General features: G+C 38.4%; 2 protein-coding genes across 2 annotated transcripts; both read left to right on the plus strand.

Annotated features, from left to right (window-relative positions):
- Positions 1-64: 64 nt before the first annotated feature.
- Positions 65-16,681, plus strand: LOC136825422 (methionine synthase reductase-like). The gene is made up of 3 exons (XM_067081806.1): positions 65-383; positions 2,380-2,563; positions 11,984-16,681. The coding sequence occupies exons 1-3, from the start codon at positions 167-169 to the stop codon at positions 13,794-13,796; spliced, it is 2,214 nt and encodes a 737-aa protein (XP_066937907.1). The 5' UTR covers positions 65-166; the 3' UTR covers positions 13,797-16,681.
- Positions 16,682-18,579: 1,898 nt separating this feature from the next.
- On the plus strand, positions 18,580-25,782 carry baf (barrier to autointegration factor). Its single transcript, XM_067081807.1, has 3 exons — positions 18,580-18,690; positions 24,440-24,574; positions 25,204-25,782. The coding sequence occupies exons 1-3, from the start codon at positions 18,595-18,597 to the stop codon at positions 25,348-25,350; spliced, it is 378 nt and encodes a 125-aa protein (XP_066937908.1). The 5' UTR covers positions 18,580-18,594; the 3' UTR covers positions 25,351-25,782.
- The last annotated feature ends 667 nt before the right edge of the window (positions 25,783-26,449 follow it).

The following is a 26,449-nucleotide window of genomic DNA, read 5'->3' on the forward strand; positions in this document are numbered from 1 at the left end:
TTATTATTTGAAAGGATAAAGGAATGCCCTTAGGCGTGGGATAAATTTAAGATATACACAAAAATGAAGTGGAGGGCAACTTTTCAATCCTACATAATGTCGCGTTTGTTTACATTCTGCCTTCTTCTTCCTGTCATTTGACTCAAGTTACTCAACAGTTCTTGGAATGGACCTAGTGAATGCTCAGCGAGTTAAGTGTTGTAAAGCAGCCCGATTTTTAATACTCTTTGCTTCGCAGACTGGCAATGCGAAGGCAATAGCTGAAAATATAAGTGAAGAGTGTGAAGCTAAAGGACTTACTCACAGTATTTCGTGTACCAGCGAAAATGAGAAGTTCTCGCTAGACAGTACCGATTGCGTGGTATTTGTTGGCTCGACCACAGGCAAGTTAAATGGACGTGTTTCTGGGTTATCCACCTGTTTTTGTTATCATAGCATAGCAGATATCAAATTAGTTCTTGCCATGAGTATGGAACACATTTTGAGACTGTGTAGGCTACGCTAGGTAATCTAGGGGCTTTAAATTTTTGTGGGTAAGTGAGAAAAGCTACTGGGGTTGGGAGGGGCTTACCAAAACTGTTAAATAGGTTAAGTAACGTAGTAATTCTACGGAACAGCTCTGCATGAATTTTTTGGGTGAATGTGCAGAATAGTTTTGGACAGTAGCCTAGGCCTATTTTTGCTTGTTGCGGAACCACTTGAAAGCAGATCAAAAACTCCCTAAACCTAACCTATCTTATTGCATCAATCCCAGACCTGGCTGGAGGGCAGGGGCTTCATCCCACAGGCCTATGGACCCTAAGATAACATTGTTAAGTCAAATAATGTGCGTAGTAATAGAATGAAACCTGTAAAAACCATCCAACAAGGTTATAAAACATTAAATTGATCAATTATTGGAACCCTACTGAAAAACCCAGGATCTTAGATTGGAGAAATCATGAAACCAGTGCAAGGTACAAGTCAGAAATGTGGGAAATGCATAAAACATTACATGACAAATTAAATACCAATGCTCCAAAGTTGATAAAGTATCAAAAAGTAAAGAGAGGCCCATTACAGGAATGCAGCCAAACCAAACCTAACCCAAGGTGGATGGTCCTTACCTGGCTAGTGTGAACCAAACTCAGGATGCCATAGATTAAACAGCAAAGTACAGGGATGTACCCTAACCCAATCTATTCTTGGGGAATGTGTTCATATCCAGTGGGTGTAAACCTGATCGACTGTGCCATGGTTCATTAACAACATGGACTTATATATAGACGTCAGTTTTTTGTTGTCTTCATTATGCCCCTTTTATCTTACCGTGACTGTAATATTAACCTGTAATTTCCCACTATAGTTCCCCATTATCATTTGACTTAGGGAGATGAAAAGCAGAATTTTCAGAAAGTATATAAAATCTATCAGAAATTTTCCATTTACTTGCTGAAAATCACTGACTTAAGTAACAGATATTTTAAGAACCTAAAATATCCAAATATGATGTTTTTGCCCAGTGAAATTGATAAAAATCATATGAACTCAAATACCCCATACTGTTTCTGATTTGCAATCACTTATCCACAGACACATCCAAACTGGTCATAAATGGTCTATTTTATTTCCACTTAAATTATGGTTTTGACCAAATAACACTAGATGATATTAATTTTCCAATTTAGTCAAATTTGTTATATTAGCATATGCAGAATAGTCTTAATAAACTCACAGGTTCAGAAGATCGTTATGTTAGTTGTCAAATGTTCACAAACATCTAGCAGTAGTCATTACTCACACACACACAACTAATCAGCAAAGAATTGTCTATCCTCTTTTGAACCAGAAAAAATATTCCTACACTTTTTACTCAAGGTGATGATGTATAGTGAAGCATTATTGGTCAGTTATTGGAAATGATAACTGGGTTACTTGTTTTTCCTTTTCTGTGACCTAGTTATCATTACTATATGTCAAAGTATTGTATGATTGAGTTTTAATGTGTTGGTGATATGATTGCATGATTAATTTGCATGCTGTTTTAATTGCACTAAAATAGAAAGTATTGTACTGTACTACTGTGCTTGCTCCGGACCTCAGTATTTTTCTTCTTTAAATTCACCCATGTAGGCTCCAGAAGATATCACTTCACCGTAAGAGGGGAATGCTTGTTAGACAGCAGCTCACTCACAGTATGAACAGTAATGCTCAATAGAGCCATTATTTTATTTATTCTTTGCATTCTTGTTATCATTCCTAAATAGATAGTTCCTTAAGGGTACAGATGTAAATTTTTTATACCTGTTTAAGCTTATAATGTCATTACAAGAATTTAGTACGTAGTAGAATTGTTGAAAAGATGTTCTTTTGAAAAATTCGGTACAACTTTTCTTTCAGGAGATGGTGATCCTCCTGATACTGCTCGGAAGTTTTGGCGTTCAATAAACAAAAAAGATAAGTCATGCAGTGCCTTTGCACACCTGTCTTACACAGTCTTAGGCCTTGGAGATACCAACTATACCAACTTCTGTAATTTTGGGAAGTCTGTTGATCGAAGATTTCAGAATCTTGGAGCAAAAAGGTGAGTCACTAGACTAATTATAGATTTTTGTCTAGATGTATTCTGTTTACTTGCAGTAGGTGAAACATGACAAAGAATATAATGATGTGGGTGACTGTATAAACTCATCTTTGTCTCTGTGTTGAAGATTTTTTCTCAAAATACTGTCAATAATGTGTGATCATTGAGAAAAGTTTTAATTCAAGGAAACTGATCTTGGTTTAACATAGATTAAAAAAACTAGATGAGATAATGAACTGTAAAATGAAATGACCTGACGTAAAAATTATAAAAGACTTAGCTGTGTAATGCAATTGTAGAAAATTATTATTATTATTATTATTATTATTATTATTATTACTGGATTACAGTAAATCATTTAATTACAGCACTGAGTTAACATTCGTAAATATTATATGTGGGCTGAGCGAAAGGGGATATTGTGGCGGGATTCACACCCACAAACAACACAACACGCAACACTCACCCTGATCTTCGGTTGCTGGAGATGGATAAGGTCCACGGTCACCAACACAGCACCCAAAACCACACAAACAAAACAAGGAAACATAAAAAAAGAAGATAGAACTATACACACAACAAGAACAGTACACAAACAAGAAAAACCAACAACTCTCAAAAAGCACACAAAAAAACTGTCCAAGACCAAACGACTGACCAGCACTAGCTCTGACTCAAGACTCCAAAAAAAGACTGAAAAATCCTCACATATATTCCACAGACAGACAGACAGCGCCGTAAACAAACTAACGACCTCATCCCTCTCCCGACAACCGAAGCACTCACTTACGACAATTACACTCTCCCTCTCTCTCTCTCTCTCTCTCTCTCTCTCTCTCTCTCTCTCTCTCTCTCTCTCTCTCTCTCTCTCTCTCTCACAAAACGTTGGGAAATGCTAAATAAAAACAAATTTATTCATCCCTCTATATTTCTCCCCCCTTTTAGCATTTCCCAACCAACACCTTTCACACCTCTTTCAAATCGCCTTACGCAACACCCATGGATGCTCACTAGCAGGTCCTCTAGATCGCGTTCGCGGGCACGCAATCATTCTCCCAGAATCACTCTCTCTCCTAGCAACACTCAAACTCACATCATCTCCTCCATTCTCTCTCAGATTCACGCTATCTTCTTCACTATTACCACTCTCAATTTCATCCACAATCTCATCTATACCCTCTAACTCGTTCCCAAATACCTCCCCAATTCTTCAAACTAACCCATCCCATTCGCTCATTGACCTTTCCAATTCTTGCAACGATTCATTCATGCTTTCAATCACTCGTCTATCACTGCTACGCTCTCTTACTCTTACACTTTCGCTCACCTCCAACCGCTCACCAACCCCTACACGTTCAGTCAACTCAGTTATATCAAACCCGCATATGCTATACGTTCTATCCATACCATCCCATTCATCCGTATTACACGCTTTATCACTCATTTCCACTTTGGCACTCACACCCCTATCACACAACTTACGACCATTCAGTTTACTTACGTTCTTCCCTTTCTTACGTTTTCTACCATACTCTATCAAAACAAATTGCTGATCCTCCATACACAAGCTCTCATGCATACTTGGTTCACCCACATTCGATTTCAACCATTTATACACCCCATTCTCTCTCACATATTCCGGTACATCCTTCCATCTACGCAATTGGTTGTGATGCGCTCGCATTTCTCTCACACTACCATCTACACATACTTCCCCTACAACATAACTAAGCCCACTGGGACCAACTTCCAACACCTCATACGGACCCTCAAATTTTCCACGCACTTTATTTACATTCAACCGCCCTTTCTCGATTACTTCTTTCAACACTTTCTCGCCCACCTTGTAACTTTCAAACCTTTCATGCGCCTTCTTCCATACCTCCCTATCATTATCAGATAGACCCAATCTCGGTCTCACTATCTTTTCAAAATTTAACACATATTTACACGGAGACATACCAATACCCTTATGCACGGTGGCGTTGTATACCCACAACGCCTAGCCCAACGTTTACATCCCAATCATTATCACATTCACTCATCATAATAATATCTCTGTCAACGTTTTCACCGTTCGTTCCGCCAATCCATTCGCACTGGGCATATCGGCGTAGAGTACACATGTTCTATGCCCCAATCACGCAACATTTGCTCAAACTCCCATCCAACAAATTCAGGCCCATTGTCACTCAACATTCGCGTTGGCTTGCACACACACATTGGCAACATCACTTGACCCACCATTCTCGCTACAGTCTCACTCTTTTTGTTCCGAATCGCTACCGCATATGCAAACTTACTCAAATGATCTACCATTACAACCATTCCCACATGTCCTCTAGCAGTCACAGGCAACGACACACAATCAATCACAACCATCTCAAATAACTCTTTCATCTGCAATCGCAACACAGGTGGATTCGCATGCACACTTTGATACTTACCCTTCTGACAGTCCGCACACGTAATGTCGCTACATCCGCACAAATTTTACTCAATCCAGGCACATACAATCTCTCTCTCATACATTCCCATAATTTATTTTTCCCCAGATGCCCAAACCTATTATGCACCAATAAACACATACCCACAGCTCGTCTTCCGAAAATACTGGCACATACACTTCCCCATCCCATATTCCTTCCTGATGCAAAAATAAACTATACCTTTACATACAACAAATCTCTTAGCACTTCGCTTATACACTTCTAACTCAGACGGCCAACTTCCTAATCTTACACCCCTAACACACACTCTCTTAACATATTTATTTTCATGCACTGATTTTGCATCTGCTTAATTTCCTCTTCACTCAACAAATCATTTTCACTCCTTGCAATATCTACCACACCTACAAAACTAGTTTTAGACACATCCCCTCCTTTAACCTTCGTTATTTCCCTGCCGCCCTTTCCTAAAATTCCCCTCCCGACATCCACACTTATATCATGCATTCTCATAAAATCAATTCCTAATAAAAACATGTTGGCATATCATTCTCATCCATGACTACAAAATTATGTATTATTTCAAATTCCCTAACTGAATTTTTAATTGTACCTCCTCCCATACTAACACACTCCCTTGTCCCAAACCATGTATCCTTACACTCGTTGATTTTCTTTTTATATCCCAATCGCACCTTTCCAATTCACTAACTACTGTACTACTACTCACTAACGACACTTGTGCTCCCGTGTCTACCAAACTACAATATTTATTCTGATCCACCACTACATTCGTTACTAATTTACATTTCGCTTCATGCATACACGCTCTCACGGCTACATTCACCTGCTTAGCTTCCTCACAACCATCCTCATCGCATTCATCTTCAACGATATCCTCAACCCTACCCCTTATTCCCTCATTTTTCCCACAATCACCTTTCTTAACCAGCCAGCTACAAGTATCCTTTCCACAGTGAACATTTAAAATCACATTCGTACCACTTTCATTCACCCTTCCTTTATACTCTACTGGCCTATTCCATCCAAAGAATAATCGTACTGTAATTTTAAACATTTCCGCCACCACCAACAACACTTTCACTAACTTTTCCTCCTCATCTAATTCCCTTCCTTCCTCACGCACTCCTCCTTCCGGCATCTCATTCATCACCTTTTCACGCAACTCGTTCATGCTCGCAGGTACTCCGTCAATCAACCCATTTATTTCCAAACTACCCAACCCCACAAACAGACATTCCCACACTCGATTCTCCCCTACATACTGTTGCTTTACCACAAATCCTACAGGTACTTGGTCCGGGTCCCAGTCGCTCCTAACCCTATCATCTCGTTCAGTCCACATACGCGACATAGCATCTGCAACAATATTCTGTCTACCTTGTACATACTCTACCTTAAAACTAAACTCATTCAAATCCTCTATCGTTCTCGCAATTCTAGCATTCACACTCTCCTTTTTAACCATATATACTAGCGGTCGATGGTCCGTCCGTATCACAAAATCTACCCCATACAAAAATACTTTCAACGCTTTCACACAAAAAACCTTATTGCAGCCAATTCCTTTTCAATCACCGAATATTTCAACTCTGCCTTTCCAAACGCCTTGCTCACATACGCAATTACTCTCAACTGTTCTCCCCCATTCGCCTTCTGCATTTGTACCAAGCATCCTCCCATACTATATTTACTTGCATCCGTATACAGTTCTAGTTTATTCGCATTCTCACTATAGTCCGGGAAAGCCAACGTCACGTCTCTTGCAGCCTCCTCTTTCAATCTCTCGAACGCTTCGATCATTCGCTCATCCCATTTCAATCTTACACAATTTCTCTTTCCCGTCCATTCAGTAAGTGGTTTCCCGATCCCTGAACAATCTTTTATAAACTTCCTTCCAAACTCAATTAAACCCAAAAATCCTTTCAACTCACGCACGGTTCGGGGACGTGGAAATTCCCTCACCTTATTCACGAACTTATCACTCTTCCTTACACCTCTTCCACTCACCATATGCCCTAGGAATTCCACCTCCCCAGCCAACCAAGCACACTTTTCAAGTTTTACTTTTATTCCTACTTCTTCCAACCTTTCTAACACTCGTTCAAGCAGTTCCATATTCTCTTCTACAGTCTCACTCGCAATCAAAATATCATCTATAAAAACAGTTACCTTCTTGCGATCAAACCCGGCCAGAACCACATTCATTGCCCTTTGGAAGGCAGCAGGCGCATTAGCCAGTCCGAAACTTAATCTCCGGAACTGGTAGTGGCAGGAACTACTAGAAAAGGCCGTAATATGCCTGCTCCCTTCCTCCAGAGGCATCTGGTAATAGCCCCTTACCAAATCTAATTTTGTAAACACTTTCATTCCATTCATCTTGTACACACAATCAGACACCACATTCATCGGGAATCGCTCTTTCACAGTTACTTCATTCACCTTCCGATAATCCACACACATTCGCAAACTTCCATCTGGCTTACGTACCGGTACTATGGGGCTATTCCAGGCGCTCGTACTCCTTTCAATCACTCCCACCCTCTCAAGCTCCTCACACTGCTCCTCTATCTCACGATTGATAGACGGAGAAAAATGTCGGGGGCACGCTGATATATGGGGGTGTCGTCTTCCAGAACTATTTTAAATTCCGGAAGCTTGATCCCCCAAAATCCTCGTCACCACGACTCAATGCCCCTGCCTATCCCACAACATTCTCCTCAATCGTTCTCTTACGTTATCACTTACATTTTCATCTACCTTTACTCTTTCTTTCAACTCCTCATACGTCCAATCATTAGCTCCTTTCAAATCACCTGTCATCACCTGCCGTACCTTCACGTACCTCTCATCATCCACATTCACCAACGTCACGTAATATTCCCACGCAATCTCCCTCACATATTCCTCGGACTCGCTTCTTCCTGACACTCGGCAATGACGTTATATATACCCTCGGATCTCCCATGTTCAAAACCCCATCATATACACACACATTTGCCTGACTAATTTATTTATGTCTATTCCCTCAACCACATACTCACACCTATCATTGTTGGCTATCCCGAGGCTATCCGGCCATGCCACTTTCACACTCAAACTTCTCCAATATCATGTGGCACTTTTACCCTCTCTGTCGCAATTACAGGCACTCTCTTCCACAATTTTTGCTCAACCCTACCATCCTTCCCCAAATACAAATCCCCAAGCACATCCCCTTTCATACGTAATTCAATTACATTCATACTAGGACGGACCACCATCCGCATTTTTCAAAAACTCACATCCCAATAAAATATCATATTTATCATTCGTACTCTCAATCACACAAAAATCACTTTCATCCATCACTACACCCCAATTTCTAACCGTTCACACACTCTTCCAACTACTGCTACCCTAAATTTCCAATCCCTCTTACTTCCCCTGGCAGTTCCTAATCTCACACGTATTCCTCAATTTCTCACATCCATTCTTAAATATGACATTCATACTACACCCGGTATCTACTAAGGCAATCAATCTTACTCCCTTACAACACACTTGCACACTCATGCACTCGTCAGTCTTTCCAGCAAAACCTCCCTCATGCAACAACCCCTCACGTACATGCATCACACGCACCGCTTGCATCCTGGAGGATCCACCCATTTGAACCCCCTTCACACTCAGTTTCCCGAATTTGCTGTCACAGTCACCCTCTTTCGTCTACATACACTTGATACATGCCCTTCCATTCCACATTCGTCACACTTCGCTCTCGGTTCTGAACACATTCTCGCATAATGCCCATTCTTACCACAGTTACCACATATTACATTCACTCTGGTACCCCTACAACCATTAGCAACATGACCCATCTGTCCGCACCGGTAGCATTTAACCCCCCTATCTTTCGTACACTCCCTTACCAAATGTCCCGGTTGCCCACACCCGAAACACGCTCCTAAAGCCCACCTACACTCATTCTTTGTATGTCCTTCCTTTCCACATCTAAAACACTTCGCTCGACTTCCACTCATCGACCTTCCCCTTTGTACACTACTATCCCTAACCCGTCCAACCCGTTGTTCCCTTACAAACCCATCATTCATCCTCACTGGCACCTCTACATTACTTGCTCTTACACTCCTATCTATTACACTATCGGCCATTCTCATTGGGCCCCTCAACACTGCATCCCTAAAGCTTCCGAACTCTGGTACTCTCTCATCTACCCCAGCCCTTACACTTACACTTCTGCTCTCTTTTATAACCCTGTCAAGCTCATAATCTTCTACAATTTCAAAAATTTCTCCCCAAGTCAACCTTTCATTCGTCCATCTTTTCTTCTCCTTCCGCTTCAAGTTCACAAATTCTCTAACTCCATCTGGCACTGTCCCTAACAACTTCCGTACTAACTCCTTACATTCATCTATCCCATCATCCCCAAACTTCTTCCTTGCCAACGTCTCCAGCCGACAAGCATACAGTGACAAGGTTTCCCCAGCTTTCATTCTTGCCTCATCAAATTCATTCTTCCTCTTATACTTAACACTCGCTTTCATACGCCTCGCTTGCTCAACTAATCTAGCTTTCACCTTGTCATACTCAACCTCTCCCACACTCATAATAACCCTATACATGTCAAGTAAAAACCCAGTCAAATACTCTCCTAATTCTCGTGCCCACACTCTCTTACTTTCCCCATACTTATCCTGACAAAACCTTTCATACTCCCTAAAGAAATCATGCACATCCCTACTTCCATACTCATTATACTTTTCACACCGGGGTACCTCCCTCACATACATAGCCTTTCTCACTTCTTTCTCACTTTCACTCTCACTTTCGCTACTTTCGCTCTGTCCTTTCATACCCTCTTCCGAATACAAAGAGTCCACTTCTGCACTTACATTCATCTTACTCATTACACTCTTCTTCCCCCTCTTTTTATCCACTTTTATCCACTCACCTCCATCCACCTCACTATCACTACTGCCTTCACCCTCTCCCTTCTTTCCTGCCTTTCCCACTTCCTTTCCCTTCTTACCAGTTTCCTTTCCCTTTCCCTTCTTCCCTTTTTCTTCCCCTGACTTATCCTTACTTTCCCTCTGTTCCTTCCCTTGCTTTTCATTCCCCTTTTTCTTACCCTGCCTCTCATTCCCTCGTTTCTTACTTCCTATTCCCATATCACTTTCATCACTCACGCTTCCATTCACTTCTTCCTCCTTTTCTTTCTCTCTTGCCCCTTCACACGTTCCAGAGAACCTGCCTCCAACAGCCCCTTCTCCAAAAACACCCTTGAACATACCTTTCACCATTTCTTCCACACTTCTCATCATTCCCTCCAACTTTTTATCCATCCTCTCTTCCATTCTCTCTTCCATTCTCTCTTCTGACTCTTTCATCTCCCCTTTCATTTCTTCTTTTGCACTTCTTAGCATTCCTCCCATCTCCTCCAACTGACTCCTCAACTCCTCATTCTCACCCCTCAGCCTCCCATTCTCCTCTCTTGCCAGCCGCAACTCCTCTCTCAACCTCACCAGTTCCTCTTCCATTCCCTCCAGTCACACTACTAGCCACTAATCTCAATTGCAGCTGCACCAACAGCTGCCCCACGTTGGGCGCCAAATATTATGTGGCGGGATTCACACCCACAAACAACACAACACGCAACACTCACCCTGATCTTCGGTTGCTGGAGATGGATAAGGTCCACGGTCACCAACACAGCACCCAAAACCACACAAACAAAACAAGGAAACATAAAAAAAGAAGATAGAACTATACACACAACAAGAACAGTACACAAACAAGAAAAACCAACAACTCTCAAAAAGCACACAAAAAAACTGTCCAAGACCAAACGACTGACCAGCACTAGCTCTGACTCAAGACTCGACTAAGACTGAAAAATCCTCACATATATTCCACAGACAGACAGACAGCGCCGTAAACAAACTAACGACCTCATCCCTCTCCCGACAACACTCAAGCACTCACTCTCCCTCGACAATTACACTCTCCCTCTCTCTCTCTCTCTCTCTCTCTCTCTCTCTCTCTCTCTCTCTCTCTCACAAAACGTTGGGAAATGCTAAATAAAAACAAATTTATTCATCCCTCTATAATATTCTTGATTAATGTACTAGGTGTTATTTAATACACTGTATTGTAACACCTTAATATTTAGTAATTGGATAAACTGAGAATACTGAAGATTCTAACAAAATTTCCTTCAAGCATTTGTTTCCAGTACTTGATGTATGTTGTAAGTACAGTTCTTCCATGTGAAAATACTGAATCTGAAGTTATGAAATGCAGTCTGTCATAGCATACTGACTCTTCCAATAAATTTCTCTATTATTGTTGTACAATATAATGTGATTGCTTCTGAAAGAGAAAATTCATGCTAGCCTCCATGTCTCTTACTAGGGATGTTCTGTTGTAATTACCATTGATCAGTTCAAAAATGTTTGTTATTCCAAATTTGCATCTAAATTTTCTCAGTGGTTTTGTAGCTTGGGTCTATTTAAAATTGATATTGGTGTGCATGCTCTGAAACTTGAAATGAAAAGATTTTGTTTTATTCAACACTGTTTAGAAATGTATTTGTCTCTGCATATAAAATGTAACATTTTTATGTTGGAAGTGTGAAAAGAAAACCCAGAAAGTTCTTGTGGTCATGAATCACGTTTGTGAGTAGTGCTTTTTAGTAATGTATTTAATGTTATTGTATTTGTATACTGGTATTTGTATAAGTTATTTCAAGCATAAAAATTTAATTATAATCCTGGGTATGTAATACAGCTTCAGAACAAGATGGAAAACATTTGGCCCATAGCCTTACAGATTTGGAAGGTAAGGGCTAGGCTATCAAAGTTGATTCTTATCTCCTTTTAGTCTGAGTGCCTCGCAAAACATCTTATACCGATTTAAAGGGATTAAAATAAATTTTGCTTCTCTTCAGGTTTTATCCATGTGGCTGGGCTGATGATGGCACTGGGTTAGAAGTTGTTGTTGAGCCTTGGATTGAAGGATTATTCCCAGCCTTAAGAGAACACTTGAAATATGAAGAAAGTTGCAGTGAGAGCCAGAGTATAAATGATTCAAAATTGAGTCAAGATCCTTTTGACACTAATAAAAATGAAAGTGAATCGTTAGTGATCAATGAGAATTCCAGTAAAATGATGAGTGATACTTGTAGTGAAAAAACAGATCTCATCATGGAAAAGCCAGATAATCATAAAAATATTACGGAATTGGATGCCTTTGAAATAGCAGATAAATTGGGTTTGTGTGTTTTACAACAGGAGCAGCTTGAGGGTTTATCATTAAAGTCATGTCACTTTCCGGCAGATGCAAAGTTATCTGTGCCTGTGCTACCAGCAGCATATTTAATTTTAAAGTATCAAGATGCTTTGACAGAAGACATTATTTCAAACTTCAAAATTCCCATTTTAAATGCAGCTTCGAGCATTTCTGAAATGAAGCTTATTTCACTGAAACAGCTGACTGCTAGGAATGCTGTTAAAACTGCTTTTGAAGTTACATTGCAGTTCCATGATACAAGTGATGTATTTGACTACTTGCCTGGAGATTCGTTCGGCGTTGTCGTCAAGAACCCTAGAGCTGAGGTAAATTTGCTATTGATGCTTTTAGGAGTATCAGATGTGGCAGATAAAACTTATGAGTTGACAGTTGACCCAGCTACCAAGAAGAAAAATGCATCTGTACCGGGATTCATCCCTACTGTAGGTTCTCTTAGGTATGTTTTTGAAAACTGTGTAGACCTCAGGAGTGTTCCCAAGAAACCTTTGATTAGAACGTTAATTGAGCACACATCTAACCCAAAAGAGAAACACCGTTTAAAGGAACTAGTGAGTAAAGAGGGCAGTGGTGAATATAGTAAATTTGTTAGAGAATGCAATCTCACAATATTGGACTTACTGATCATTTTTCAGTCTTGCAAGCCACCTGTGACTGTTCTTTTGGAACATTTGCCACAGCTTCAACCACGTGCTTATTCAGTCATATCTTCTCCTCTTAGCGACCCCAGACAAATTTCATTTGCATTTAATGTAATAGAAATTAAGCAAGGAGAAACAGTCACTTTTCCTCGCAAAGGTATCTGTACTGGATGGCTGTCTTCATTTGTTGATCGTATCAAAAAGAATGAAGACCATCTCGACGATGTGCATTTAAATGATACTTTTGAAAAATTAACTTTGCGGGATAAGAATGAAGTTTTTATCAATGTATACTTGAGAAGTAATCAGAACTTCCATTTACCTAAAGATAATTCCATTCCGATTGTGATGGTAGGTCCAGGGACAGGAGTGGCACCATTTGTTGGGTTCCTTAAGCACCGTCAGGCAATGATGCTGTCTGGTGATGAGAATGAGTTTGGAGAGTCGTGGTTGTTCTTTGGTTGCCGGCACAAGAACAGAGACTATTTGTATCATGAAGAATTAGAAAAGTTTCACCATGACAAAATTCTGAGTCACTTGAAAGTATGTTTTTCTAGGGATGAAGACTCCACCCAAGGTCCTAAATATGTCCAGGATAACATAATATTATATGGTGCTGACCTTGTGTCTATGATTGTAGATAAAAGAGCTATTGTGTATGTGTGTGGTGATGCAAAAAATATGGCAAAAGATGTGTTTGAGGCTTTTACTTCAATATTAGAAGTAAATAATGGTCTCTCCACAGTAGAGGCTAGAAAATACATTGCACAAATGCAAATTGATAAAAGATATTTACAAGATGTTTGGGCATGATGAAAGACAACTTAAACCTATGCCAACCCTGTGCTGTGCTACCCTCATTTTAAAGCTTTGGTTTTTGCAGCACTTGGAAAAACATGTCATCTAATGCTGTTGGGAAACTTGTTATTGTCTGCAGAGTTTCATTGACAGAGGTTACGTTTTTAGTTTTACAAACTTCAGATTTTTATTTTGATATTACTGGAATATTTTCTTGTGTGAGTGTCAGCCAGGATCCCCATGGGTTCTGTATCTTCTTTTTCTATAGACAGAATTGCTTTAAGTCTGTTTCCTTTTTTTGTTTCACACGCAGTTGAGATGTAAATCATTGCTGAGAGATATCCTGTATAGCCATAGTTCACAAGTTGTACGTTTCATTAAGAACTTCTATTTTCACCTTTAATGCCTGTACCTTTGAAATGAATATGTGCTGTTCATTTCACAGAATCCAAGCATCTCTGTTTTGTTGAGATTCTTTTACATGACACTTGCCAATACCAGATGTCTTTTAATCCCTGTGCGATACTTCTCTCAACTGTGTATGTTGCGTATATTATGATTTGTTTATACAGTATATTTATATTCATTTGTTTATACAGTATATTTATATTCATTTGTTTATACAGTATATTTATATTCATTTGCTGTGTTTTTCCCTTTACGTGCATAAGTATTCTGTTCTTTGAAAGTTTGCTCAATAAGTTTGCTTCTTTTATATGAGTTCAACACTACTATTCAACACTTATGTTGATTGGTAATAATTTAAATTACAGATATATTTCTTTTTAACTGATGCCCTCTCACCAGTTTAGACAAAGGAACCAAAGGTAGAAAAACTCGTGAAACTAGCTATTAGGAGGAACCTCATTTACTAAATATTTTCACCTCTGTCCACCTTACCATTTTTATCATCATTATTTACCCTTTCTTCCACCATTATTTCTCAATCAAATTCTGTGTACTTTTTAATGTAATAACCATTTTGTTCTTGATTGTATAAGCTAGTGAATATTGCATTTGTTGATGGCCATTATGGTTTTGTGTAAAAGTATATTTTATTATAGCGTGTACAGTATATTGCCATGCACCATCAAGTTGTTTTGTTCTCAGTAGAGACTGGTCCTAGTATACATGCCAGAAATGTCCTACCACTGTCAGCTGAGAGGGGAAGGGTGCCAACACTTGGTATCACCACTCCTCTTCTTCTTCTAAGTTGAGAGTTATTGGTGGCTCACCCTTTCATTTGCCAATAAGTCAACTGGCTGAGAACGAGTCATGTGGAAGACCAGTTGAATTGCTTCGTTACCATTCCATAGTAGTTCAAAAAGATTACCAAGTCATTTCTTGGCACTCATAGAGCTGATCTGAGGAATTCAATCTTAATCAGGAGAAGGAAATTGGAGTGAGACAGGGAAGTGTGATATTTAATTAGAAAGAGATGGGAAAATATATAATTGTTCACTCACACAGCTTTACAAAGACTAAGTAAGTTTCAACTGTAACAATCAGATTACCTTGTCCAGTATAGGACAGCAAGGTAACAGGAAATTTCCAGCCGCTAAAAGACTGAACTTAATGTGTCTACCCTGAACTTGATGTGAAGGCATAAATAACAATAAGGGATTCATGTTTAAGGAATACACAAGTGGTTCTTTCTTTGTGAGAACTTGTGTGATTGGTGTCAAGTTATATACAAATTATAATTATATAGTCTCTTAGATAATCCCGGTATGTTTTGCCAATTAATTTCAGCTTCCTATGAAAAAAAGAAAGACAGTTATACAAAATCTATGGTGTGAATAGGAAAATCACAAGGATTTACTGTATATGTTTTTAATTTTCAGTGTATAACCTCTAGACATGAATAAAATTGTGGTTGGGTTGATGTGAGCTTCTGTGATTAAAATTGCCGTGCAGGTATTTTGTATGCGAGAGTTAGATGAATATGTTTTTCTTTGATGGTAGCTGAGCTTGGCAGAGTGAGTGAAGTGGTAGAGGCCCTGTCAGGTAATCATCTGTTCAAATCATATGAATGTACTTTGAACAAATTTTTGTGTATGTCTCTTTTTACCACTATTACTGTTAAATTTCCACTAAACAGTACTCTAGTTGGCAGGTACTGTATTAGGGTGCTCGAGTGTTTTTTGACGAGAAGTGATGATTCACAAGCAAGTGTCTTAACTTTGATATTTAATGTTTTGATTATTTTGGTACTGTACGTCAAGTTCATGACTTGATATCAAGTGTTGCATACTAACATGGATCAGAGAGAACTTGGCTGCTAGTGAAAGTGAATTATGCTGTCCTCTTTTCTATACATTTTGTCATGTGCAGTTTTTACTGGAATTCCCACCTGGTTTAGTTGTTCATGCAATTATCACAAGTGAATGCAAAATGGAAAACAGCAGTGCTGCTAACTTCATGTACAGAGCTGATGGACTATAAAAAGTGCCTTGGTATGTTTCTTGGGAAATTGCTAAAGGTGGTAATAAAAATATTTTTTGCATTATTATTTGTGTAGTGTAATTATTCGATAATACAAAGCAGTAGTCTGTGAAGTAAATGTGCAATATAAACAAAGCATGCTTAGAAAATTATGCAGTATTACAGTATATATTTCTGTACACGTATTTCAGTATTGATCTATTTTTAGCATGGCATTAAAACAGAAATATATTCACCTCCAAATCAAATCTTATGTGATACTGGGTGCTGTACTTTACAGAAATCTGGTAATAATTTTCACTGAATTATGCCTACCTCATATTTTTATTGGAAGGAATTGTACAAAGTTTTCTTTTGAACCATATATCTGCGTATCAAAATAATAGTATTGGTGGCAATAAATTTATGTAATTACCATCAGAATATCTTGTAAACCAATAAACGGGAGGAAGTGACTAGTTTTTTTTATTCCCAGTACGGTAATACTCTCAAAAATGATTAGTTGCTGAACTTCATAGAGTTTTCGTTGTGGTTGAAAAACTCTTTGAGTCAAGTTCGATTTGTTGTTGACTCTGATGTTCTTTTTACGATTTTGAAGTTGTGTATTTGGAACCTACCAAAGCACTGCTGCTGATATAATTGAGCATTACTGCTTATGATGTCTTATAATATCATGACCATTACTCTGGAGCCTTTGGCCTAGGCAAATCTAGGTAGACCATTCCCCATTGCAGGGAGACAAATTGTGTCGTCATCGCCATCATACTACCCGTAGGGGGTTAGTGCCGTCAGTGCCTCTCATGCAGTGCAATGTAGGTATTACTAAAGGGTCTTTGCAGTGCCCCTTCGGCCCCTAGCTACAACTGCATTCATTCCTTTTACTGTACCTCCGTTCATATTCTCTTCCATCTTACTGCCCACCCTCGCCTAACAATTGATTCATAGTGCAACTGCGAGGTTTTCTTCCTGTTACACTTTTCGAACTTTTACTATCTACTGAATGACCTTAGTTTCCCCAATACTTGGCACGTATGCCTAAAATCTATAACTCAATCAGTCAAACACCATCATACTTGTTTATAATTAGAGGCTCCTCGCTTTTCGTCAAGTCCGTCTATTGGTTCCTCTCGTAGGGGAGTATCGCCGTCAGTACACCTCACTCTGTGCATTGTTGGCATTATTCAAGGTTCTCAGTAGCGCCCCTTCGGTCCCTAGCTGTAACCCCTTTTATTCCTTATATACTGTACTTCCGTTCATATTCTGCCTCCCATCCTTCAATCCACCGTCTCCAAACAGGTATTTCAGAGGCAACTGCGAGGTTTTCCTCTGTTACACCTTGAAAACATTCTTTCAATTTCTCTTTCAGCTCTGAATGACCTTATAGGTCTCAGCGCTTGGTTTATGGCAAAAATTTCATATTCCATTTCCATTCCATCCACTAGTTTCCATTTATTTTTCTTGAACGAATCACAACAAGATGCATCGTTTTGGTATTGATTGGGAAAGTTATTGTCATACCCAGTCGCAAGCACCCCAGTTATTTCTGTACTTCTTGTTTCATGGGTGAGGCGTATTATTTACCATGACGGAAGAATGACACTTTAATCTACGTAATGGTTACAAGTGCATCCGTGACACGTATTATAGATATGCAAGAGCGAACAAATTTCGTCAGTATGTTTGAGAGATGTTTAAAAATAGTTAAATTTCCTTGTTCGAATGTCTGCAGGTGTATGTTACGTCATGTTCAAATTCTCGATGTCGCTGACTATATATATATATATTATAGAGTTACGGCTTCTTCATGTCATCCCTGTTCTGGGCGAAGGATTTTACGTATATAAAAAAAGTATATAAAATAAAAATGTCAATCCACTGAGACTATATACTGTAGATGCCTATTTATGTGCAACTTCTTTTAAAAACAGTTGCTAGATTATATGGGATTCAACTTTCGTGGCAGAAAAGAACATAGATTCACCTGATCAAGTAGGAAAATACTTATTTGTTATCGTAGGAAGTTTTAAATGCATTTTTACCATGCTTCCACGTTGCATGGCAAACACCTATCCAATTATTAAACATAACTGACCAATATCAATAAAAAAAATATTAGTTTTGTTGTGAACAATGTAAAAAAAAGGTGAGCTAATAGTAACCTGAAGAAGAAGAAAAAGAAAAGCACTTCCGTTGACGTTGAGTACAGTTCTTGTTGTGGCCCTGAGTCCAGGAACCAGGTATTCTGAACAGTCAAATGATTATTTCGCCGACGGAGTGGGCGAATGCGTTGCCTGTCATTTTTCAAGCATGTCGTGGGAAAAATCCTTCTGGCGCCAGCCATGCCGCAAAGTCTGTCGAAAATTAATGCATGCAATTCGAAGTGAAGTGTTGCGAGAAACAACGGCACAAGATAGCCTACCCTGGATTGGTGACTTTTATAGTTATAGGATACTCTGTGGGCTGGGTAAGTAAGAAGCACTATTCCCGTGTTGATGTTTATTACAGAAACGTTTTAATCCTATGGTGGGTACAGGGCAACTGATGTTCGCGCCATTCAGTAGTATTACTGATATCAGTAATATCAGATACTGATGTCAGATATACACTTATCCTACAAGAGTCTTTCAAACACTAAGATCGCTGAGGTGTGGCCAGGAAAAGAACATAACGTGTCAGATCTATTTATCCTTTGAAATTTCACCCTCTAGATTAATCCCTTGTTTATGGCTTTACTTGAGATCTGTCATTTACTGTACTTTGTTTTTACAAAGAAACAGCTTTGATTATATTTTGGTTCTTACTGCTTTTTCTTTCAATGGTGTGCTTTTTGGAAATGATAATCATGGTATTTTTAATGATACCATAATGTGTTTAGTACATTAACACTATAAGCTGTAGGTCCCGTTGCTAGGTACTCAATTGGTTCTTAGCCACGTAAAAAAATAAGGCTAATCCTTCGGGCCAGCCCTAGGAGAGCTGTTAATCAGCTCAGTGGTTTGGTTAAACTAAGGTATACTTTACCTCAAGTCATGGTGGCAGGAGTAGCTTTTCAAGTCACTTGATTGTTGTTCATATAACATTTTAGCAGTTATTTATCGTTTATGTGATTGCATTATTTTAATGGCTGCGCAGGTTCTATTCAACATTCAGTACTGAATGGCTTTAGTTGCTCCAGCGCTTGGCATGTGTGCCTAAAATCTATAAATCAATCAACCATTCATCATTTAGGAGAAAATATAATTTAATGTACCTGAAAAAATGTTCTTTTTCTAAAATGAAGTATTTTGATGCCTTATAAACAATTTCCTTGGATTGAGAGTCAAGTTGGTGGCAGTGTGGATGTTTCCGCTTTGACTATCCATACTGAGGTTTGGCAGCGGCGGCGAAAGATCTTACCATATCTCTTTGTTTTTATGAAAATAAATTGTGTTTGTACTGAAAAATGCAAAGTCAGATAACTTGAAATGACCAAATATAATAAAAAAAATTCATATGACCGCTCTACCAAGAGAACCATATCAATGAGACGATTGGCACTGCAGAATCTTGCCCCTTCACACTGGGCAACCGGTGGCGGCCACCAGTCGCCTCCGATTATTATAGTTTTCAATGGAGTCTTTCGTGCGAGGGCAACTGGAGTTGCTGGGCCGGCAACCACCAGTTGCGGCCACCTGTCATTGTTACCCGGGCCTTTGGGAGATCAATACTTCTATGATGGAAGGCATTTCGAAGGTGGTGGAGAAAGTGAACACAGATTTCAATTATGAAATTAAAAGAGGCCAGTGATTTGGAAAACAAATTGCGAAGAATATAGAAGCAAGATAGGAAAGAGGAAGGCCTGGCATGAAATCATAGCGAACTTCATCCCCGATTTTGAAGACAGACCCGAAAAACACGGAATCGTTAAGTTTGCATGATTTTTAAGCTCCTGAATGAACTTTGATGGCATCTGTTTGTCTTATCTATCTATCCACAACTTTAACCTCGGTTATAACTGGATCCATCAAGATAGGTTTAGAGATTTTCCATGCATGATTCTTATTTAATATTTTTATCAGTGTTTTTTTTGTTTTATTATACCTCTTTTTAAGTTTTTTTTTTTTTCCTCACCGGACTGATTTCCTTATTGGGGCTATCTTGCCACTTGCTTGTTGTAATAATAATAATAATAATAATAATAATAATAATAATAATAATGATAATAATAATATTATTATTATTATTATTATTATTAATATTATTATTATTATTCCTTCCCACTGATATAAAAATTTGCCATCTGGCCACCTTTTCACACATCTTGTTTATTCATTCGTCCATTACGTTAGGAAATAGATATAAAAAACACCAGTGCTTATGACAGATAATGTCTATTGAGATTCAAAGTAAACCACATTAAACCATTATTAAACTCCAGATTATATGAGTTTCCTCATGATAAAAAATATATTTACTATGTTCTAACATAATTTATTAATTTTAAAACTTTTCCCATTAAAATTTCTGTATCTGTCATCTAAAGGTATGTGAAAGTTTTTTATCATTAAAACAATGAAAAAGCGTTTACACAACTAAAGACTCAATTCTAAGTACGTTGTAATTGCCTTTAAACTGCACCTTAGAAAACTGTCGGCAAATTAGGTTCATAAAGTCACACCCAGGTGACCCAGCCTGCAGGCTGCAGCTGCAGTTGGCCGGCCTTTCACAGTGATGCAGCTTGAGGAGGCCACCGGTACCCGAGTGTGAAGTGGGCTAGAGTGCTTAAAACTGTGAGTCACGGCGTTTGCATGTCATCACTATTCTGGGCGAAGGATTTTACGTGGCATAAAGTGAAAACACAATACACCGAGACTATGTACTGTAGATACCCAGCCATGTATAGTACAACTGTAGCAAAGAAAAAAAAATAGTATCCAATCGGTAGGGAATTTTTTGAATATATTTTTACAATGCTACCCTCTGCACCGTTGCTTGATATTGTATTAAGTATGACAGTTCTTGTGCTGCATGGTAAACTCCTATGTAATTATTAACTACAACTGACTATATCAAGCAAAAAAAAAAGTTTTGTTGTCATCAACGTAAAAAAAATGCGCTAGCAGTAATCTGAAGAAGAAGAAGTAAAGCACGTCCGTTGAATAAAGCTCGTGTTGTAGTCCCGTATTCAGGCGAACGCTCTGTTGGTTATCGTACGTTATCTGTTCATTAATCTTTTTTTTAAGCAGATCGTGATAAGAATCCTCCTAGAGCCAGTCATACTACAACGTAAGTCCATCGAGAATCCTTAGGTGTAATAACGTAAGTCTGTTGAGAATTAATACATGTAATTCAACGTGAAGTGTTGGAAGAAACAACCGCCAAAGAAGCCGAATGCTATCCAGGATTGAATTCGGTACCTTGGTTTAATGACTTGTGTGCCAGTTTCTTCTTGCACTTTGACTGCTTTGCGAATCCATTTGGGCAGAAAAGTTGCAAGTGTAAAATCACGCATGAATTGTAACTTAAACTCGTTTATGTCCAAAGAGGCGTAAATAATGCCAGCGGATATGAATCATCCATAAGCGTGCAATTCAGGCTTTTGCGGTTTTTCGTTGTAGCTCAGATTACTAAACATAGAAATGAATCATTGAGGCTAAACAGGATAGCCTTAGTGTAGCCATCCGAATCCTAACTTTAACTAGGCTAGGCTATGTAGCCTAGGTTAGCCATTTTGAATTTTTAAAACATCCATTTTTATTTTGGGGAAGAACTAAGCCAAACTGCCCCTAAGTAAGAAAACAAAATGTTAGCCACTTAATGTAACACCCAAACGTAAGTCGGGTGGGGTTGACGTAGGCGAGTAAATTTCATGGGTTGCTGTGTGTGTGTGTCTGTATCCTGTGTATGTACATGTACTTAGTCAACTTAGTGTATGCTAAATCATAAGGTAAATAAGTAAGGAATAGCGTAATTGTTCAACAGCTCTTAGCTTAGCCAAAAGTATAGGGTTCCTGTAGGGAAGTAATGTCGTTGCACCTCGTTGTGCACTGTGTTCATTACTAAAGTGTTCTTGCAGCGTCCCTTCATTTCTCAGCTGCAAACATTTTTTAACCATTTGCTATACCTTCATTCCAGCTCCCTATCTGTCATCTTGTCCAACCTATATAGGCTATTACGTCTTTATACAACTCTCGAGTTGTCTGCCAATTGTACCTTTAGGTCATTGCAGTATACATCATTTAGTCTTGATCTTTATCTTACTGTCAGATGACTCGAACTCCTTTCGATATATATGTCATTTGGAACACGAAAAACAAATGTAGAAAAGGAGGGTGAATAAATGGATAGTGGGAGCCGTTCCAAAGGCACTTTTCATTCATTACTAGTGTTACTGATTCTAAGCCTTAACACGCATGCGCTAGCTTTCGGTTCACCAATCACCAGCTGCCGGTTTTCTGTGCTTAGCGAGAGCTGCGAGGGACTGGCAATTGACGTTTTCCTGTGCTATTTTACTTGCTGAACAAGAATTTAAAGTAATTACCTCTTGCCAGAACATACAAGCTTGCCATAAATCTTTAAAAGATGCAGATAAGGCGCGCAGCGCCGTTCTGCCACAGCAACCTATAGAGGCCACCAAAGTTGAAAGCGGAAATGGTAATGTTTTGTTTCATGTTTACGAAAGCTTTGAATAGTGTGCAGCGGAGCTAGACTATGGCAATTGACGTTTTTCTGTGTTATTTTACTTGCTTTACTAGAGTTTAAGGTAATATTTTGCCAGTTGGCTGCTGCTAAGCTGGAATTTACCCTTGAGCTGTGTGCGAACACTGTTACAGATCTGTAGTTTTCAAAGGTCGATTACATTATAGTTACAGCCGACTGACAAAATATTATTTTAAATTCTTGTTCAGTAGGTAAAATAACATAGGAAAACATCAATTGCCATAGGCTAGCTCACCGCGGACAGCCGGCTTAGAATTACCTAATTCTGAATAATTTTTTATATTTTCTATCAGAATTGCTTGGTTAATCTATTATGTTATAATCCAAGGCTATGTCTAATAACAGTGGGGGAATATAGTAGGAAGCAGGCTTGTGGGTGTAAGACACAAAAATCACTGAAATAAAGGGGTGCACCATAACCTAAAATAGTATGCTGTGTCCTTCCTAACTTGTATCCCTTCCCCTACCTAACCTGACGAAGGGTTCTTTTAACCATAGAGAAACAGTATTCAATATTGGTTATTTGTTAGGTAATACTGTACTGCAAAATATTGTATATACTTTGGTTAGTTTTTAGGTAATGTTACATAATAGTTACATGTACATTGTTCGCAGTTACATGTACATTGTTCAGCTATGCATGATGCCAGGTTAGGACACAGCACCTTAGGTTAAAGTTAGGACAAGGGAAGGTTAGGTTAGGATTTATACCTGTTGATATATGTTTTTGATCTGTTTTTAAGACAGTGGCAACCTATTCCTGCACTTTTGGTGTTTACTGTCATCTCCCCTCCTTACACTTAAGGAATATGTGGCCTGTTGACACACACACACACACACACACACAACCTGACCCTAAGACTGGTTCCCCATTGTGTTCCCTCTATATTGAAGGAGAGAGTGGGTCTTATATTGTTTTAGGTTGAAAGTTTGTAAAACTGGAAATTTGTAAAATAATACTTTTTTAAGCTAGAGCATTAGGCTGTTGTGTTGTATTTGATGTAAGATAAGGCAGTTTTCCTAAAGCTGGGAAACACAGGTGATGTTCAGCCAGAAGGAATACATTGGTTTGGTCCTGATGTTCTAGAGGTTATGTTTCCTTCTGCGCAAGCATAAAGTTGTGCTATTTGGTACAATAATTGGTAATGGTACCTTTTCCAATTCTAGAAATGTAAGTCAAAGCCTAAGGAAAGTTACGTTAAATATGTTTAGGGTCAAATTCTTTTTGAAAGAATACATTATGCTACTGTTATCTTTTAAAACTGTCTATTAAGGAAAGTTGACTTATTTTGCGCAGTGATAAAACTGTCTATTAAGGAAAGTTGACTTATTTTGCCCAGTGATATTTATTAGATTGCTATCAAGTGTCAAAGTTCTCTTTGAATGACTGAGATATTCCATTATTAGTGTATGTAAATTGAGATATTCCATTATTAGTGTATGTAAATCATCTTTTGTCTGTTAGAATTATGTTTTTGAGAAGAAATTGACGTACATTTTGTGATGTTTTTCAGAGTGCCATCATGTCAACCACAAGTCAAAAACATCGTAATTTTGTGGCAGAACCAATGGGAGAGAAGAATGTCACAGAACTGGCAGGCATCGGGCCAGTCTTAGGAGAACGGCTTGAAAGCAAGGGATTTGATAAGGTAGAGATAAACATTTCATATTCCGAAATGTATCTTCTCATCTCCCCCCCCCTTCCCTTTCTCCTTCCCTCTTCCTCTTCCAAGTATTATACATGTAAATATCTTGCTGTTTTCAGAGTGAAAAAGACAGCCTCCTGTTAACACTGTCTCACCACTTATAATTCTTGTATTAAAAGATTGTTATAATAATTATTTCAGCTGAGAAATCAGGCACGTGAAGCAAACTTGGAATTCTATTTAACTTGCAAAGTAAGCTTCAGAATACAATGTCTATATATCAAAGAGAAAAAGAAAAGGAGAGAGGTAAAGTTGACAAATATTAATATACAAAACCAGCAATATAAGACCAGAAAACAAGGATGGTGTTATAGCCTAACTGACAACATCAATAATTCATCTCATAAGACTTTTCCACAGTATTTCAATTAAAGGAAAGCAATACTTCTTAGAAGATGTGATTGCTATAGTATTTTAAATAAGCTTATTGGATGCTGTGAACTAATTTCTGGTCTTAATCCTATAAAAGTAAAATCTGATGTAAAAATGCTTCAGATGAAGGAATATTGTAGTTTGTAAATAGTAACATTTAACATGTTCATTCTATGAGGTATTTTCTCTTTGCATTGCAGGCTTATGTTGTTTTGGGCCAGTTCTTAGTCTTGAAGAAGAACAAGGAGTTGTTTATCGATTGGCTGAAAGACACCGCGGGTGCAAATTCAAAACAGTCTGGCGATTGCCACCAGTGTTTATCAGACTGGTGTGAAGAGTTTTTGTAAGAGGTTTTTGAAATTCAGTTACTGTATCTACAGCTTGAAAAGTCTAGACTAATATACTTTTATACTCACCAGGCCATGATAGTCAGTATATTTCCATTTTAGAGCCATTTTTGTCAACATTTTATAACTTTTTAATTTGCCTTGTTTAGATATTAATGAGAACCTGTGTTCCAGTCAGCAAATTATGTTTAGGCAGTAGAATCTTTTAATAGTTCTTTTAGAATTTTCACAAAATGTTTACATTAATATGTGTAGTTATTATTTTCTTAGTGTTCTATGAATTGTCACGTCCATTTGTAATGTTTCACTAGTTCACAAGTTATTCAAATTGCACTACAGTATTTATATCTGAAGTGAGTTCAGCCATGACTTGCTAAATTGATGTCTTGAAAATATGTCTTTGCTGCTTTCAATAAAAATTACATTAGAATAGCATTTTATTTTTTTTATTCCAGACATAGCAGCTTTAAAAAGTATGCTTGCTTTTTTTTTTTTTACTATTTTCTAGTTATGGTGAATTGGGTCACCTGAAATTGAATAATGCAAGTAATGAGATCTTAAATGTACTAAGGTTGTATAATACAAAACAAGTGAAAAATGCGTTTGAGTTTCTTAAGCGCAATCAAGTTTTCTGTACAGCGTATAATCAAGGCCACCGAAAGTAAATCTATCTTTTGGTGGTCTAGGTATAATACTGTTTGAGCCAAGGCCCATGAATATTTAACCATGGCCTGGTGTTGACCTGTCCTATATTGTTGCCAGATGCACGACTATGGCTAACTTTGACCTTAAAAAACAAAATTACTGAGGCCAGAGGGCTGCAATTTGTTAAGTTTGGAGGGTGGATGATCAACATGCCATTTGCAGCCCTCTAGCCTCAGTAGTTTGTAAAATGTGAGGGCGGATGGACAGACCAAGCTGGCACAAAAGTTTTCTTTGAGCAAAAAACTAAAATTAGGTCCCTGAAATGTATTTGTGGTGTCTTGTATATTCCCTCCAGTTCTGCAGTGCTGAGTAGTTGGGAGCCTTCTCTTCTAAATTCTGTTATCAAGATAACCATAAGTATTTCATTTAAGAGTGTTGTGGTTAAAAGCTGACA

The sequence above is a fragment of the Macrobrachium rosenbergii genome, chromosome 37 (genome assembly GCF_040412425.1).
Source record: "Macrobrachium rosenbergii isolate ZJJX-2024 chromosome 37, ASM4041242v1, whole genome shotgun sequence".
Lineage (NCBI taxonomy): Eukaryota > Metazoa > Arthropoda > Malacostraca > Decapoda > Palaemonidae > Macrobrachium > Macrobrachium rosenbergii.

Bases quoted from the DNA above. Each gene is read 5' to 3' on its own strand.
- baf (XM_067081807.1), top strand. From the start codon at position 18,595: ATGCAATTCGAAGTGAAGTGTTGCGAGAAACAACGGCACAAGATAGCC. The intron at 18,691-24,439 runs GTAAGTAAGAAG...GATGTTTTTCAG, and splicing joins TAGGATACTCTGTGGGCTGG to AGTGCCATCATGTCAACCAC. The intron at 24,575-25,203 runs GTAGAGATAAAC...TTTGCATTGCAG, and splicing joins AAAGCAAGGGATTTGATAAG to GCTTATGTTGTTTTGGGCCA.
- LOC136825422 (XM_067081806.1), top strand. From the start codon at position 167: ATGGACCTAGTGAATGCTCAGCGAGTTAAGTGTTGTAAAGCAGCCCGA. The intron at 384-2,379 runs GCAAGTTAAATG...CTTTTCTTTCAG, and splicing joins ATTTGTTGGCTCGACCACAG to GAGATGGTGATCCTCCTGAT. The intron at 2,564-11,983 runs GTGAGTCACTAG...GCTTCTCTTCAG, and splicing joins CAGAATCTTGGAGCAAAAAG to GTTTTATCCATGTGGCTGGG.